The 18882-nt window shown below is 45.5% G+C and overlaps 1 protein-coding gene across 2 annotated transcripts in view; it reads right to left on the reverse strand.

Moving 5' to 3' along the window:
- Positions 1 to 233: 233 nt before the first annotated feature.
- Positions 234 to 18882, reverse strand: part of LOC147123730 (histone-lysine N-methyltransferase Smyd1-like) — a 110799-nt gene continuing 92150 nt past the window's right edge. For both annotated transcript variants that reach the window (XM_085975552.1, XM_085975551.1), the window contains 3 exons: positions 11099 to 11262; positions 8080 to 8248; positions 234 to 1732 (listed from right to left, as the gene is read on the reverse strand). In XM_085975552.1, the coding sequence (XP_085831678.1) occupies positions 1574 to 1732; positions 8080 to 8248; positions 11099 to 11262 (492 nt within the window). In that variant the 3' untranslated portion in view covers positions 234 to 1573. The remainder of the gene's footprint in view (positions 1733 to 8079; positions 8249 to 11098; positions 11263 to 18882) is intronic.

Genomic DNA, 18882 nt, shown 5'->3' on the forward strand with positions numbered 1-18882 from the left:
TAAATCTTGATATTAGTCAACAGAATGGAGCAGTGGAGAGAGCGTCTTTACCATGAGCATTGAGATATGAGTTAGAAGAGAGAAATGAGCCAAAAAGCTTTCTCTGTACCATCAGAATGGAAGAGGGTGGAAAGGAGTAATCACAACATATGAGACAGCACTGATAGTCATATTAATGTTTAAAAATACAAATAGTAAATCTGGTTATTTCAATTAGACAGTGGAGCCGGAGAAAAGAGTAAGAGACTCCCCAAATTGATTTTATTTAAGATCCTTGCATATAGGAAACAATCAAGTACATAACATAGCATATTTGACTTGATTAATATGCATAAACCACATTACACAATCATCACTTTCAGTAGCTTAGTACTTAAAACTATTATAACGTGTGCTCAGACATTTGGTAGAGTGGGGGAGCCTATAGCACAAGGAAACAGAAAAGCATTGTTAAAATACTTCTTCATAAGCCTGTCCAGTGTGAAATAATGAAATCGGAAGACCAATTTGAACTGAATTGCTTACACTAAAATTGCAGGGCTGTGGGGAAACAGTAGGGGAGTGGGACTGGTTGGGTAGCTCTTTCAAAGAGCCGGCACAGGCACGATGGGCCGAATGACCTCCTTCAGTGCTGTAAGATTCTTTGAAATGCTATTGGTAGATAGGACAATCCAAGTGTGCATACAGCAGATGAACCAGCCATAAGTCATCAGCACAGGAAGAACTTGTGATCTAATGCTGGTGCTTTTAGATTGAAGGTGTGCCATTGGTAGCCACACAGTAGTCCTGCAACCAAGAGCATGCTATCAATCTAAAGGAGGGAGGCAAGTGCCACACCTCGAACCAGGACTTTTCCTCTGCCCCATAACTAGCCGTTGGAAGCAAGGAAACCTTAGGCCTCCATCTGTATTGGGTCTCTGATTGGGGGGGGGAAGGGGGGAGAGGGAGCGGGGGGGGGGAGGGGGAGGGGGGAGAGGGAGCGGGGGGGGCGGGTCTGGATTGGCAGCACACTGAAAGAAAAAGCAAGGAGAGCGGCTCATGCAGATCATTAAGCACCATGATAGCAGAGAGGAATACGTGATCTTATGAGGGTCATTTTAACCCAAGCCACCCATCGGGAGATTGAGCAAATCAGGCGCAGTGCTGGTTAATTACACCCCGTCCGATTTTACACCCCACTGAAGTCAGCAGAGAGCTATATTGGGCGGGGTGTAAAATCAGTGTTGACCCCTGGTTCTCCACACACCCCCACCCCCACCCCAACAAGCTGGTAGGATGTGCAATGTTCCTTTGAAAAGGGGCACCACCTTTGTGAGAAGTATGTTTGACAAACAGTACGTGGCTACTTTACAAGCACCCGAGTGATGTGGAAATGCATGATTGCGCAAAATGCCATTGTGAGGGAAAACTGCTGCTCGATTCTTTTTTTATCACTGTTTGTGAAGACTCAAGCTAACGGGTTCTGATTACAACTGGATGCTCTTCACTTGCGTCCAAGTTTCCCCCCCCGCCCACCTTCAACAGCACTAATAAATTCAGAATTCCTGCAGCAAATGATCAAACATCTAGAGTTTTATTTCCGCCTGTGGAAAAGCTCCTTGATGTACTCGCCAGTTGGTTCCGCCATCGTGTGCATCTTCTGATTCTTCAACGCTGCCTCTCTCATCTGGTAGTAAATAAATTCATTTTCATTGAACATTCGCAGCTCCATTTCTGTCTGGCACCGCATGGTCTGTGAGACAGACACAATTCAATTCATCAACGCTGCTTTAGATAAGAGAGTAACTACCTGGCAAAAAGCTACAACAACAACTCGCATTTAGATATCGCCTTTACTGTAGTAAAACGTCCCAAGGAGCTTCACGGGAGTGTAATTCAGACTCAGTTTGACACCGAGCCACATAAGGAGATATTAGGACAGGTGACCAAAGCCTTGATCAAAGAGGTAGGTTTCAAGGAGCGTCTTAAAGGAGGAGAGAGAGGCAGCGAGGTTCAGGGGGGGAATTCCAGAGCTTAGGGCCTAGGCAGCCGAAGGCACGGCCGTCAATGGTGGAACGATTAAAATCGAGGATGCGCAGGAGGCCAGAATTGGAGGAGCGCAGAGATCTCGGAGGGTTTTAGGGCGGGAGGAGATAACAGAGATAGGGAGGGGTGAGGCCATGGAGGGATTTGAAAACCAGGATGAGAATTTTTAAAATGAGGCTTTGCTGGATCGGGAGCCAATGTAGGTCAGCGAGCACAGGGGTGATGGGTGAATGAAACTTGGAGCACGTTGGGATACGGGCAGCAGAGTTTGAATGAGCTCAAGTTAATGGAGGGTGGAAGATGGGCGGTCGGCCAGGACAGCGTTGGAATCGTCAAGTCTAAAGGTAACAAAGGCATGGATGAGGGTTTCATCAACAGATGAGCTGAGGCAGGGGCGGAGTCAGGCGATTTTACAGAGGTGGAAATGGAAGTAGGTGGAATCAGTGATGGAGCGGACATGTGGTCAGAAGCTCCTCTTAGGATGCAACAACAATAACATTTGTATAGTGCATTTTAATGTAATAAAATCTCCCAAGGCACTTCACAGGAGCATAAATCAGATAAAAATTGACACAGAGTCAAAGAAGGAGCCATGACGACAGGTGACCCAAAGTCTTTGGTCAAAGAGCTAGGTTTTAAGGAGCATCTTAAAGGAGGCACAGAGGTTTGTGGAGTGATTTCCAGAGCTTAGGGCCAAGGTGGCTGAAGGCACGACCGCCAATGTTGGGCAAAGGCAGTCCCAGTGGCTAAAGGCAGCACCCAGTGTTGCACTAAGATATACATTGCAGAAGATCTCAGGTTTGATTAACAGTCAGCTGATCATAGCCAGGGAGCCTGCTCCAGTTGGTCTCAGTGCCTCGGTCCAGTGATTACTGGCGGAAAGCGAGCATTTGTGGAGGCCGCCCCGGTGATTGGCCACTCCACCCACCTCTCCCAAATGGGCATTCCGCATGTCTGAGCTAAACAGTGAGGTTTGCTGGGCTTTTCATCCATAAGAGTGCATCACAGCTGATCTAGAATATTGTCCTCATCATACAGATGCACCTTCCAGCAAGGGTTTGCTGGAAGGTCATGATTCTTGTTTCCTCTCCATACCCCAGGAATGCTGAGGACCATTGAAGCCACTCAGTAAACTCAGCCCAGACCAGGGATTGAAACTGGGACCTTCGCTGCCACGTCAGCTGGCGTATTAAACCATCAGGGCACGGGGCTCCTCTATGTGATTTTTCAACTGCTATGATCTTTGACTATAGCATTTAGTTAAGGACATTTTGGTGCCGATTTTTCTATCGCTACTGGGATGGCAGGAATGACGTATGAGGAGAGATTGGGTCGATTAGGCTTATATTCGCTAGAGTTTAGAAGAATGAGAGGGGATCTCATTGAAACTTATAAAATTCTAACAGGACTAGACAGACTAGATGCAGGAAGGATGTTCCCGATGGCGGGGGAGTCCAGAACCAGGGGTCACAGTCTAAAGATAAGGGGTAAGCCATTTAGGACTGAGATGAGGAGGAATTTCTTCACCCAGAGAGTGGTGAACTTGTGGAATTCTCTGCCACACAGGGCAGTTGAGGCCAATTCATTAAATATATTCAAGAAGGTGTTAGATATATTTCTTAAGGCTAAAGGGATCAAGGGATATGGGGAGAAAGCAGGGACAGGGTACTGAATTTGGGTAATGAGCCATGATCTCATTAAATGGCGGAGCGGGCTTGAGGGGCCGAATGGCCTACTCCTGCTCCTATCTTCTATGTTTCTATGTTTACTGCCTAATTTGAGGGGGGGGGGGGGGCGCGGGCCAGTGAGATGGAAGATAAACAAAAACCCAGTGTGAATTCACTCAGTTGGTTTCTCGCACAGTTACAGCGCACTCAATATTTGAGTTGGGACTGGGGCGGGCATCTGACACTGGAAGCAGATGGGGGCCTTCATTTCCATATTACAGGAAACTCTCGATTTACCGGCACCTAAATAACCGGAAATCTCTGTTAACTGGCAAAATTCAGGTGTAGGTTCAGGTAAGTTTTACTTCATATTAGTGGCCGTTCCTGGATCTGTGGCTGTGTAACCAGTGTTCCTGCACCTGTTGCTAAGCAACAGGGATGCCTGGATCTTGTAGCCGGGGTTCCTGCACCTGTTGCTAAGCAACAGGGATGCCTGGATTTGTTGCTGTGTACGGAGCTCTCGTACCTTTTACTATACCTCTCTGTAATCCGGACTTTTTGATAAACCGGCACCACGCCGGTCCCGTTGGTGCCAGATAAAAAAGAGTTTCCTGTACGTGGAAGGACACTGAACTATCTTGGGTGGACGTCGAGTCTCCTGCAAACCAGTTGAACCTGTCAGGGGACAAGGCCTCAGGCAGATCTGCATGCTGGTGGATATTTAAGAGGCCCACATACTTTCAGGATTAAGTGTGTCAGGTCCTTTTGAAACCCCTTCTTATAGTTGTTTGCTGGCACCAGAGAGTTTTGCCACCAGGAATTCTTTGGGATAATGTGTCCAGAGTTAAAGGGGAATCAGGCTACCCTCCCTGCCCGCGCCTGCATGCTCAACATCTGCAGAGAGAGGTAGCAAAGCTTGGTGGGCGTTGCTGCTGGCGGCTCCTCTACCCAATCATGGCAGCACCAGCTGACCCTCAGTGACCACACAATGACATGTCTAACCCTTATGCTGCAAGGTTCTTCAGAAGCCTCCCAATCCCTCCAATTCTAGTCTCTTCAGCATCCCTGATTTTAATCGCTCCACCATTGGCGGCCGTGCCTTCAGCTGCCTAGGCCCTAAGCTCTGGAATTCACTGTCTAAACCTCTCGGCCTCTCCACCGTGCTCTCCTCCTTTAAGACAATCCTTAAAACCTACCTCTTTGATCAAGCTTTTGGTCACCTGTCCTAATATCTCCTTATGTGGCTCGGTGTCAATTTTTGTTTAATAACGCTCCTGTGAATCACCTTGGGATGTTTTACTACATTAAAGGTGCTGTATAAATGCAAATTGTTGTTGTTTATAAGGTGTTGTATGATAGAAGGCATGGCAGGGTGATCAAGAACCAGTGCTGCCTGTTATGGCCACACCTGCCCAGGTGCCACCAGCCAATGCTGCAGGTCCTGGCAAAACCCACCTGAGAATGACTGCGGTAACCTGCCATCTCAGAGTCTGTACCAGCAGAGAGGAAGACGCCGAGCTCTGCCAACTGCTGCATGGGCACCAGTGGTGACCATGCAGCACGGGAGCTGTGTGGGACAGTTAATGGTCAACTGTGGCCTGGAACTTGGCTGCACCTTCTTGCTGGCATGCTGCAGTGGTGACCTATGGGGTGGTGCCATTGAGTGGCACAGAGGAAAATCGTCCCTGTAAACATCTGGTGCAGCGCCACCTCAACTTCAGCAGCCATTGAAGAGTAGGCCAAGTGCGAGGCTGCATCATCGCTTGTCCACAAACTCATGCCTGCACCTACAGGATCCCCTTCCCTTTGGTCTGGCCTGCCACTTCTTAATCCCTTGCACCTTCAGCCTTGGCAAAGGTTTCTGACGGGTTGAGATGCTTTTTAATGATCTCTAGGATCTTTCTAAATTTTGCCCTCCTCCTTGCTACACTCCCCTTTAATTGCCTCCATCCCTTTAAATTTGACTTGAGGACGATTTTTGTCTCCTACCAGTGCTTGTTATCACTAGAACCAGTGCGGTTTGTGCGGGAATTGTGAATCATTGCGCAAATAAGGTTAGACACGAAAATTGCGAGTTATTAGCACTGGGGATTCAGGCAGCTCTTAAAGCAGGGCTAACTAGAAGCCAAAAGATAAAAATCATCCTCTCCCCTTGTTTCATGTATTTGGTAAAGGTGAAAGACAGTGGATAATATTCTGATATAGCAACAGTGAAGACGTATAAGTTGGAAATCACGCCTGTGTTTGACTTAAATGGTGGCAATTGTTTGAAATGGCAAAGTCCGATTTATAATGGGTTGTGGGAGTTAATTATTAATCAGTGTGACTGATATCATTGCTGTGATAAATGTGAGGTATTAAATTTTGGTATGAAGAATAGGGAGGTCACTTATTACATGGAGGGTGTGAGTCTAGGTGGGGCAGAGGAACAAAGGGATCTCGGAGTACAAATACACAAATCACTAAAAGTAGTGACGCAGGTTAGCAAGGCCACAAAAAAAGCAAACCAAGCACTAGGATTTATTTCTAGAGGGATAGAACTGAAAAGTAGGGATGTTATGCTAAACCTGTATTGAACCTTGGTTAGACCACACTTGGAGTACTGCGTACATTTCTGGTCGCCATATTATAAAAAGGATATAGAGGCACTGGAGAGGGTGCAGAGAAGATTTACAAGGATGATACCAGAAATGCGAGGGTATACATATCAGGAAAGGATGAACAGGCTGGGTCTCTTTTCTCTTGAAAAAAGGCTGAGGGGTGACCTAATGGAGGTCTTTAAAATTATGAAAGGTTTTGATAGAGTGGATACAGAGAGAATGTTTTCACTTGTGGGGAAGAGCAAAACTAGAGGCCATCAATATAAGATAGTCATCAAGAAATCCAATAGGGAATTCAGAAGAAACTTCTTTACCCAGAGAGTGGTGAGAATGTGGAACTCGCTACCACAGGGAGTGGTTGAAGCGAATAGTATAGATGCATTTAAGGGGAGGCTGGACAATCATATGAGGGAAAAGGGGATAGAGGGTTACGCTGATAGACTTAGATGAGGAAAGACGGGAGGAGGCTCGAGTGGAGCATAAACGCCGGCACGGACTGGTTGGGCCGAATGGCCTGTTTCTGTGCCGTATATCCTATGTAATCCTATGTGATCTGTTGAAACTGAATCATAAAAATCTTGTGGGGAATTTTCTCACTGACCGCACTCTTCTAGTTAAACATTGTGAGTAGATTCACATTAACAATAATGAGCAAGAACATTGGAGTTATTAATCACATGCAGTGGTTAGGAATTGACGTACAGACACCTTCTCAACTAGTTGTACTTGAAGCACATCTTACATTAATACTGCGATTTGTCTTTGGTTACAGCAGATTGTCATACTTTACATTCATGCTTGAAATAGCACCTTATCACGTTTCTCAAAAATGGCCCAAATCACTTCAGCTCCTATTAGTTACTTGGAAGTGCTGTCAAGCGTTATGTAAACAAACACAGCAACCATCTTATGCACAGCCAGCTGATAAACAACTAATTAATCTGTTTTGTGGTGTTGGTTGAGGGACAAACTTTGGCCAGGTTACCAGGAGAACTCCCTGCTTGTCTTCAGATTGCACCATAGAATCTTTAATGCGCATCAGAACTACAGAACATGGCCCTGGTTCAACATTCTGCCTAAAGGACGGCAAGTTGGCGAATGGAGCAAGAGTGGAACTCGTGGCAAGTTTGAATGAAGCAAGTATGAATCTTGTGCTCTTCTGTGTGCTGGTGGCAGCCTCGGCTCTAACAGTTCATTTACCGATCAATGAGAGTTCCTCCTCTGTTACTCAGCTGCTGAATGGCGCTGTGCTCCAGCAAAGAGACAGCACTGACAGAATGGGCTGAAAAACCTCCTTCACGTGCTGTACAGATTTTAACACAGTTAACCGGCACTTTAAGCCGCTGAGCAGCACTCAAAGTGACGACGTCAGTTTGGCAGCTGCCCTGCAGGGCATTTTAAGATTACCAATCCCCTTTCCCAAAATGGGTCTCCTCAGATCTGGATTTCCAGCACAAACTGATCAGTATCACCGACGGAAAATGCGCAGGTTTTAATGTAAATAGGTTCCGGCTCGCAGAATCCGATCGCTCCATCCGAATGGCAAGCAGGTGACCCATACGAGTATTGGTGATGGACCGGATGCCGTGTAGAAAGGTTGGCTCAGACTCAAACAAAAAGCCGAGGGTTTTGTACCGCCTGATTCAACCAGAGAAGGCTGGCGGTTTGACAATCTCAACCCTGAGGCTCTCAGGCACCACTAAACAGGAATGTGTAGAACGCAAGATGCCAACATTGTCACGTTACAAACCTTGAGCTCCAATTACAATGCTACATTTAGGACTAACCTCAAGATCCTTGGTGATTGGATGGGTGGGACCATGCGTCACCAGGAGAATCCCATTGGCTTGGCAAATCATGGCATGACCTGCTTCTATGAGCCCAGCATGCCAGTGTGTCACACCAGCCCTCATCAGAGACATACCCAGCTGGGCATTGTTGTGATGGTAGAGTTTCCTATTAACAGTTAAAATGATTTATTAAAAACCATTGCTATGTGATACAAACTTAATCAAGGGCCATTAATCCAGAACGATGACCCAGGACTCTCATACCAAGCCTGTAATTATTGCACTTAACCAACAATTGACAGCACAATTGATGCACTGAATCAGAAAGCAATTATAAGAGGAAGGGCTTGATAAGTAAATGCACCACGTGGTACTGAGTCAAACTGAGCAGGGAAACCCTGGATTCGCTACTTGGTTTGCACTGAGTTAACTGGGCTCAAGCAGGCTGCAATCAGAGCACTAGTTCGTTGAATCATAGAATGATAGAAGAAGGCCATTCGGCCCATCGTGCCTGTGCTGGCTGTTGAAAGAGCGATCCAATTAGTCCCTCTCCCCCGCTCTTTCCCCATAGCCCTGCAAATATTTCCTTTTCAAGTATTTATCCAATTCCCTTTTGAAGGTTACTATTGAATTTGCTTCCACCGCCCTTTCAGGCAGCACGTTCCAGGTCACAACAACTCGCTGCGTAAAAAATGTTTCCTCACGTCGCCTCTGATTCTTTTGCCCGTCACCTTAAATCTTCCTCTCTGGTTACCGATGATTCTGCCACTGGGAACAGTTTCTCCTTATTTACTCTATTAAAACTATTCATGATTTTGAACACCTGTGTCCAATCTCTTCTTAACTTTCTGTGTTCGAAAGAGAACAATCCCAGCTTCTCCTGTCTCTCCACTTAACTGAAGTTCCTCACCCTTGGTACCGTTCCAGTAAATCTTTTCTGCACCCTCTCCAAGGCCTTGACACCCTTCCTAAAGTGTGGTGCCCAGAATTGAACATGATAGTGCCACATGATGCGCTCATCGATCAAGCCTTCCTCTTCCAAATGCTTTCTGATTCAGATCATCAGGGAGCCCATTAGCAGCAGCTTGCACCCAGGCTTGCAGCTTATGAGTTAGCTTCAATGCCACTGAGCTAAGGAGGGAGGTACAAAAAAATCTGCCCGAGTTCCCAGCCCGAATGTTACTCAGTGATCCTTGCTGGGAAAGGCGAGTGTGTGTGATATTGGGTGAGGGCGGGGTTGGGCTAGGCCTTGATGTCCAAACATGGGCAAATAGCCGATTGACTTTCATTGTCTAGCCTCATGTGTGACAAATGGTCATTTGGCCAAGTTACCCGAGGGCAGTCAGCACCTGTGAAACGGGTGCTCCAGCAAATGAGTGACTCCAGGAGAGGGAAGGAAGAAAGAACTTAAGGACATAAGAACATAAGAAATAGGAGCAGGAGTAGGCCACTCGGCCCCTCGAGCCTGCTCCGCCATTCAATAAGATCATGGCTGATCTTCTACCTCATCTCCACCTTCCCGCACTATCCCCATATCCCTTGATTCCCATAACATCCAAAAATCTATCGATCTCTGACTTGAATATACTCAATGACTGAGCCTCCACAGCCCTCTGGGGTAGAGAATTCCAAAGATTCACCACCCTCTGAGTGAAGAGATTTCTCCTCATCTCAGTCCTAAATGGCCGACCCCTTATTCTGAGACTGTGACCCCTGGTTTTAGACTCCCCAGCCAGGGGAAACATCCTCCCTGCATCTACCCTGTCAAGCCCTGTAAGAATTTTGTATGTTTCAATGAGATCACCTCTCGTTCTTCTAAACTCTAGAGAATATAGGCCTAGTCTACTCAATCTCTCCTCATAGGACAATCCCCCAATCCCAGGAATCAGTCTGGTGAACCTTCATTGCACGCCCTTCCTTTGGTCTAATACTATCTTTAACTTCTCTTGTTAGCCACGGTTGCACCACTTTTCCTGTGGGGTTTTTGTGCTTTAAAGGAATGTATATTTGTTGTAAATTATGTATTCATTCTTAAAATGCTAGCTATTGCTTGTCTACCGTCATACCTTTTACTGTAGTTTCCCAATCTACCTTAGCCAACTCGCCTCTCATACCTACGTAGTTTGCTTTGTTTAGATTTAAGACCTTAGTTTCGGATTTAACTAAATCACTTTCAAACTTAATATAAAATTCTATCATATTATGGTCATTCTTCCCTAAGGGCCCCTTTACTACAAGGTTATTAATGAACCCTTTCTCATTGCATGATACTAGATCTAAAATAGCTTGTTCCCTAGTTGGTTCCTCAACATACTGATCTAGAAAACTATCTTATGTACATTCCATGAACTCGTCCTCCACACTATTACTGCAAATTTGGTTTGCCCAGTCTATATGTAGATTAAATTCCCCCTCCATTTCTATAGCACCTTTCATGACCTCAGGACATCCCAAAACACTTTACAACCAATGAAGTACTTATGAAGTGTAGTCACTGTTGTAATGTAGGAAATGCGGCAGCCATTTTGCGCTCAGCAAGGTCCCACAAACAGCAATGAGAGAATGACCAGATAATCTGTTTTAATGATGCTGGTTGAGGAATAAATGTTGGCCAGGACACCGGGGAGAACTCCCCTGCTCTTCTGCAAAATAACGGCATGGGATCTTTCACTACGTCCACCTGAGAGGGCGGATGGGGCCTTGGTTTAACGTCTCATCTGAAAGACGGCACCTCCGACAGTGCTGCACTTCCTCGATACTGCGCCGGAGAGTCAGCCTGGATTATTAGCTCGAGCCTCTGGAGCGGGACTTGAACCCACAACCTTCTGACTCAGAGGAGAGAGTGCAGCCCACTGAGCCACAGCTGACACTGAAAACAGGAAGAAATTATAATGGGCGGAAAAATGGTAAGCCTGTCGCCCAATGTTACCACGTTACTGGTGTGGACCTTCTGATCGACAAAAACGTCCTTTAGTGCGTGTAATGCAGTTTGTAATATCTAATTGTTGACACTTACTGATATCCCTCCACCATCTTCCTGGCATATCCTGCCGCCTCCTCAAAATACTGCAGGTAGGAAAGCACTTCGGAAGCAAGGCTGAGAAACTTTAGCAAATAAAGGTTTGTGTCAGCCAGAACAGGCTCCTGCTTTTTCAAGCATTCCCGACACGACTTCACCACCTAAACATGCAGAAAAAGGAAACAGAAACACAGATAAAGACAGAGACAGAGAGCAAAATGCAACAGCAGAGAGAAGGAAAGATATCAGTTAATAGTATCTATTCACTCAGGTGCAGTATTTCATCTCAATAGTCCAGGTGCCTACCTATCCATTTAATTTAACCCTGTCATTAGCCTTTGGATTAGTGGTTGGTATTCCAGCCTCTTGAGTCACTAGGTGTAAGGGGCTAGATTTTCAGTTGCTTGCGCCAGCAGTTAGCGCCTTAAGAGAAGTGATTTTTGGGCGCTATTCGTGTAGCGCCCGGGCGCAGCGCAGTTTGCGCCCCGCCCCAAATTAAGTTGGCCGTTAGCGCCGGCGCAAAGTTTAGCGGCCGCCCGGATGCGCGCGCAGAAAATGACGTCACATCCTCGTGCAACGCCCTTTGGCCGCCCCGATTCCAAACTTCAGTCGGACCGCCCCATTGTGCGGCTGGCGTCCAGAGCGTTTGTAAAATGGAACGCAACACACCCTGGGGAGCGCAAATTAAAGGGCACTCCTCCTGCACTATAAACGGCAGTCTGCATGTGTTGTGTGGAAGGATCCAGTGTGTTGTTGTGAACGGTGTATTTATGTTTCCGGCCTCCTCCTCCTCCTCCTCCTCCTCCTCCTCCTCCTCCTCCTAAAAAAACACATGCACCCTTCCCCTTTAAGAGCTCACTGGCACCAGAGTGTCTGCCGTGCGCTGCGCCCGAGCTCGGGCGCTGCGCTCTGCACCGCCGGCTTAGCGCCTAAAGATAGTAGTGGAACGCCTCTTTTAGCGCTCCACCAACCTCTTAGGGCGAAGCCACTGAATTTCCGGCAACGGGGCGCTACTTTGGGGCGGGCGCTAACTTCGGGCGGGCGCTAAGGTTAGCGCCCCAAAACTGTCTATACTGAAAATCTAGCCCAAGGTTCATTAGATTGATTCCTGGGATGAGAGGGCTGCCCTATGATGAGAGATTGTGTAGAATGAGCCTAAACTCTCTGGAGTTTAGAAGAATGAGAGGTGATCTCATTGAAACATACAAGATTCTGAGGGGGATTGACAGGGTAAATGCTGAGAGGTTGTTTCCCCTGGCTGGAGTGTCTAGAACTAAGGGGCACAGTCTCAGGATAAGGGGTCGGCCATTAAGACTGAGATGAGGAGGAATTTCTTCACTCAGAGGCTTGTGAATCTTTGGAATTCTCTGCCCCAGAGGGCTGTGAATGCTGGGACCTTGGGCAGGATTTTCATTGGGCCGTTGAGGCGGGATTGGAGGCATGTGGGGGGTTAAAATCCCGAAATCGGGGGTCCCGAACCCATCCCGCCTCCAACCCGCCTCCATGCCAGTTTCAAAGGAGGCGGGTACCCGACCTACACTGGGACCCGCCTCCCCGAGGCGGGAAGGGGATTAGTGCCAATTAACTGGCAGTTAACAGCTAGTTAACAGGCAGTTTTTAGCCTAATCCCTATTTTTAATGTTGAAGTGTGGGATTCCCGACGGCTCCAAACCACGCCAAGTTAGCGAGGCGGGCCGTCGGGATGAAGGGGTTGGAGGGGTCGAGATGTCCGGTGTTCAGGTGAGTGATGGGTGCATGAGTGCAGAGGTAAGTGTGTTTGGTGTGTGTAAAGTGTTTAAAGAAGTTTTACTTACATGTACTTACCTTTACAGCCTTCCTTCCTTCAGGTCTCGGGAGTCCCTCATCTCACCGGCACAGAAAGCAGAATGGCTGTGAGCTGTCAAAAATTGCAGCATTCAGCTTTCTGTTCCGGGGAGATCTCTAAATCATCCTGAGAGGAAAGAATTAACTTCGTGTACAGATTGTCAGTGTTTGACAGCTTCAAACAGCTGTGAAACGCTGATATTTCATCTGTCAAAAGGTCTTGACAGATGAAATATCAATCTGTGATGTCACCTGTTGCCGGGTGGCCCTTAATTGGCCTGCTGAGTCGGCTGGATGGGCTCAACAAGGTCAATCAAGTCAAAATCGCGTGGGTTGGGGCTAGAACTCGATGGAGGCGGGACTACAACTCCGAAAGTTGTAGTCCCGCCTCCTACCCGACTCCTCACTGAAAATCCAGCCCCTTGAGCATATTCAAGGCTGAGATCGATAGATTTTTGAAATCAAGGGATATGGGAATCGAGTATGAAAGTGGAGTTGAGGTCAAAGATCAGCCGTGATCTTATTGAATGACGGAGCAGGCTCAAGGGGTCGTATGGCCTACTCCTGCTTTTAATTCTTATGTTCTGATGTTCAAGCTCTGCCCTGGACAGCCCCAGCAAGTAGAGTCTGGAGATCCACCTCTAAATTCTGGATTGACATGCAACCGGGTACTAGAGTCCGGTGGGTGTGGGTGCCCCCCATAGATGCATTATGGGAACCATAAAACACCTTCTGCTGTATCGGGCGAACCACCCAATCAGCTGGTGTAATCTGCTTCTGGAAATGACCAGTGTGACAACTGCTAGCGGCAATGTGTTCTCTAATCAGGATATACCACGTCATAGCAAACCACCCCCCCCCGACACCCGCTGCTCTAATCAGGATATACCACGTCATACCAAACCCCCCCCCCCCACACCCGCTGCTCTAATCAGGATATACCACGTCATAGCAAACCCCCCCCACACCCGCTGCTCTAATCAGGATATACCACGTCATAGCAAACCGCCCCCCCCGCACACCCGCTGCTCTAATCAGGATATACCACGTCATAGCAAACCCCCCCCACACCCGCTGCTCTAATCAGGATATACCACGTCATAGCAAACCCCCCCCCACCACACCCACTGCTCTAATCAGGATATACCACGTCATAGCAAACCCCCCCCCCCACACCCGCTGCTCTAATCAGGATATACCACGTCATAGCAAACCCCCCCCCCACACCCGCTGCTCTAATCAGGATATACCACGTCATAGCAACCCCCCCCCCCACACCCGCTGCTCTAATCAGGATATACCACGTCATAGCAAACCCCCCCCCCACACCCGCTGCTCTAATCAGGATATACCACGTCATAGCAAACCCCCCCCCGACACCCGCTGCTCTAATCAGGATATACCACGTCATAGCAAACCCCCCCCCCCACACCCGCTGCTCTAATCAGGATATACCACGTCATAGCAAACCCCCCCCCCCACACCCGCTGCTCTAATCAGGATATACCACGTCATAGCAAACCCCCCCCCCCACACCCGCTGCTCTAATCAGGATATACCACGTCATAGCAACCCCCCCCCCAACACCCGCTGCTCTAATCAGGATATACCACGTCATAGCAAACCCCGCCCCCCACACCCGCTGCTCTAATCAGGATATACCACGTCATAGCAAACCCCCCCCCCACACACCCGCTGCTCTAATCAGGATATACCACGTCATAGCAACCCCCCCCCCCACACCCGCTGCTCTAATCAGGATATACCACGTCATAGCAAACCACCCCCCCCCCCCACACCCGCTGCTCTAATCAGGATATAACACGTCATAGCAAACCACCCCCCCCCCACACCCGCTGCTCTAATCAGGATATACCACGTCATAGCAAAACCCCCCCCCACACCCGCTGCTCTAATCAGGATATACCACATCATAGCAAACCCCCCCCCACACACCCGCTGCTCTAATCAGGATATACCACATCATAGCAAACCCCCCCCCACACACCCGCTGCTCTAATCAGGATATACCACGTCATAACAACCGCCCCCCCCCCACACCCGCTGCTCTAATCAGGATATACCACGTCATAGCAAACCCCCCCCCCCACACCCGCTGCTCTAATCAGGATATACCACGTCATAGCAAACCGCCCCCCCCCACACCCGCTGCTCTAATCAGGATATACCACGTCATAGCAACCCCCCCCCCCCACACCCGCTGCTCTAATCAGGATATACCACGTCATAGCAAACCCCCCCCCACACACCCGCTGCTCTAATCAGGATATACCACGTCATAGCAAACCCCCCCCCTACACCCGCTGCCCCCGCAAAAAAATCAGCTCTGCTTATATCAGACATGATTATAATTATGATGATATCACAGATTAGATAAATTTATATTTTTCCTTTAATGTTTCTCTATGAAGCAGAAAAGATAACTCTGAATGGCATTTACCCTGCCATGTATCTACCGCTTTATGTATGTACTCATCCATATATTTACCCCTTTATGTATTCACACCTTTATATATTTACCCCTTTATGTATTTACCCCTTTATGTATTCACACCTTTATGTATTTACCCCTTTATTTATTTACCCCTTTATGTATTTACACCTTTATGTATTCACCCCTTTATTTATTTACCCCTTTATGTATTTACCCCTTTATGTACTGACCCCTTTATGTATTTACCCCTTTATTTATTTACCCCTTTATGTATTTACCCCTTTATGTATTTACACCTTTATGTATTCACCCCTTTATTTATTTACCCCTTTATGTATTTACCCCTTTATGTACTGACCCCTTTATGTATTTACCCCTTTATTTATTTACCCCTTTATGTATTTACCCCTTTATGTATTTACCCCTTTATGTATTCACACCTTTATATATTTACCCCTTTATATATTTACCCCTTTATGTATTTACCCCTTTATGTATTTACCCCTTTATGTATTTACCCCTTTATGTATTCACCCCTTTATTTATTTACCCCTTTATGTATTGACCCCTTTATGTATTTACCCCTTTATGTATTTACCCCTTCGTTTATTTACCCCTTTATGTATTCACCCCTTTATATATTTACCCTTTATGTATTCACCCCTTTATGTATTGACACCTTTATGTATTTACCCCTTTATGTATTTACCGCTTTATGCATTTACCCCTTTATTTATTTACCCCTTTATGTATTCAACCCTTTATATATTTACCGCTTCATGTATTCACCCCTTTATGTATTGACCCCTTTATGTATTGACCCCTTTATGTATTTACCCCTCCATGTCTTGACCCATTTATGTATTTACCCCTCCGTCTATTTACCCCATTATGTATTTATCCCTCCATGTATTTACCCTTTTATGTATTTACCGCATTATGTATTTACCCCTCCATGTATTTACCCCCTTATGTATTTACCCCTTTATGTATTTACCCCTTTATGTATTGACCCCTTTATGTATTTACACATTTATGTATTTACACATTTATGTATGCACCCCTCCATGTATTGACCCCATTATGTATTTACCCCTTTATGTATTTACCCCTCCATGTATTTACCCCTTTACATATTTACCCCTTTATGTAATAACCCCTCCATGTATTTACCCCTTTATGTATTCACCCCTTTATGTATTCATCCCTTTATTTATTTACCCCTTTATGTATTTACCCCTTTATTTATTCACCCCTTTATGTATTCACCCCTTTATGTATTCACCCCTTTATTAATTTACCCCTTTATGTATTTACCCCTTTATGTATTCACCCCTTTATGTATTCGCACCTTTATGTATTTACCCCTTTATGTATTCACCCCTTTATGTATTTACCCCTTTATTTATTTACCCCTTTAGTTGTTTACCCCTTTATGTATTTACTCCTTTATGTATTCACCTCTTTATTTATTTACCCCTTTATTTATTTACCCCTTTATGTATTTACCCCTTTATATATTTACCCCTTTATGTATTTACCCCTTTATGTATTGACTCCTTTATGTATTTACCCCTTTATGTATTTGCCCCTTTATGTATTGAACGCTTTATGTATTGACCCCTTTATTTATTTACCCCTTTATGTACTGACCCCTTTATGTATTGACCACTTTATATATTGACCCCTTTATGTATTGACCCCTTTATGTATTGACCCCTTTATGTATTTACCCCTTTATGTATTCACCCCTTTATGTATATACCCCTTTATGTATTCACCCCTTTATGTATTCACCCTTTATTTATTACCACATTTTTTATTGACCCCTTTATGTATTGACCCCTTTATGTATTTACCCCTTTATGTATTTAACCCTTTATGTATTCACCCCTTTATGTATTTACCACTTTATATATTTACCCCTTTATGTATTGACCCCTTTTTGTATTTACCCTTTATGTATTTAACCCTTTGTGTATTCACCCCTTTATGTATTCACCCCTTTATGTATTTACCCCTTCATGTATTCACTCCTTTATGTATTCACGCCTTTATTTATTTACCCCTTTATGTATTTACCCCTTTATGTATTGACCCCTTTATGTATTTACCCCTTAATGTATTTACCCCGTTATGTATTGACCCCTTTATGTATTGACCCCTTTATGTATTGACCCCTTTATGTATTGGCCCCTTTATGTATTTACCCCTTCATGTATTGACCCCATCATTTATTGACCCCTTTATGCATTTACCCCTTTATCCATTTACCCCTTTATGTATTTACCCCTTTATATATTGACCCATCATGTATTGACCCCTTTATGCATTTACCCCTTTATGTATTTACCCCTTTATGTATTTACCCCTTTATGTATTGACCCCATTATGTATTGACCCCTTTATGTATTCACCCCTTTATGTATTTACCCCTTTATGTATTGACCCCATTATGTATTTACCCCTTCATGTATTGACCCCATCATGCATTTACCCCTTTATGTATTTATCCCTTTATGTATTTACCCCTTCATGTATTGACCCCATCATGTATTTAACCCTTTATGTATTCACCCCTTTATGTATTCCCCCTTTATTTATTTACAACTTTATATATTTACCCCTCTATGTATTGACCCCTTTATGTATTTACCCTTTATGTACTTAACCCTTTGTGTATTTACCCCTTTATGTATTGACCCCATCATGCATTTACCCCTTTATGTATTGACCCCTTTATGTATTGACCCCTTTATGTATTTACCCCTTTATGTATTTACCCCTTTATGTATTCACCCCTTTATGTATTCACCCCTTTATTTATTTACCACTTTATATATTTACCCCTTTATGTATTGACCCCTTTATGTATTTACCCTTTATGTATTTAACCCTTTGTGTATTCACCCCTTTATGTATTCACCCCTTTATGTATTCAACCCTTTATGTATTTACCCCTTTATGTATTGGTCCCTTTATATATTGAACCCTTTATGTATTGACCCCTTTATGTATTCACCCCTTAATGTATTTACCCCCGTTATGTATTCACCCCTTTATGTATTCACCCCTTTATGTATTTACCCCATCATGTATTTACCCCATCATGTATTGACCCCTTTATGCATTTACCCCTTTATGTATTTACCCCTTTATGTATTTACCCCTTTATGTATTGACCCCATTATGTATTGACCCCTTTATGTATTGACCCCATTATGTATTGACCCCTTTATGTATTCACCCCTTTATGTATTGACCCCTCCAGGTGTCCCAGATCTATATCTATGTTAGACAATCATCTCTGGGGCTACACTGGGGAGTGAAGATCAGGTGGAGGTGTGTGGGGCGGGTGGGGCGATATCTGCGGGGTCCTCTCGCTCGTCCAGTGTTCGGTGTTTACACCATTATTTACTTTGTTTCTGCTGAAGTTACAGCAAAAGTCTGGGAGAAACCCCAGTGGAAATTGACACCAGGGATCAGTGCTGGGTCCCTTGCT

This window comes from Somniosus microcephalus, chromosome 2 (assembly GCF_052327205.1).
Source record: "Somniosus microcephalus isolate GS21.2 chromosome 2, FLI_Smic_1.0, whole genome shotgun sequence".
NCBI lineage: Eukaryota > Metazoa > Chordata > Chondrichthyes > Squaliformes > Somniosidae > Somniosus > Somniosus microcephalus.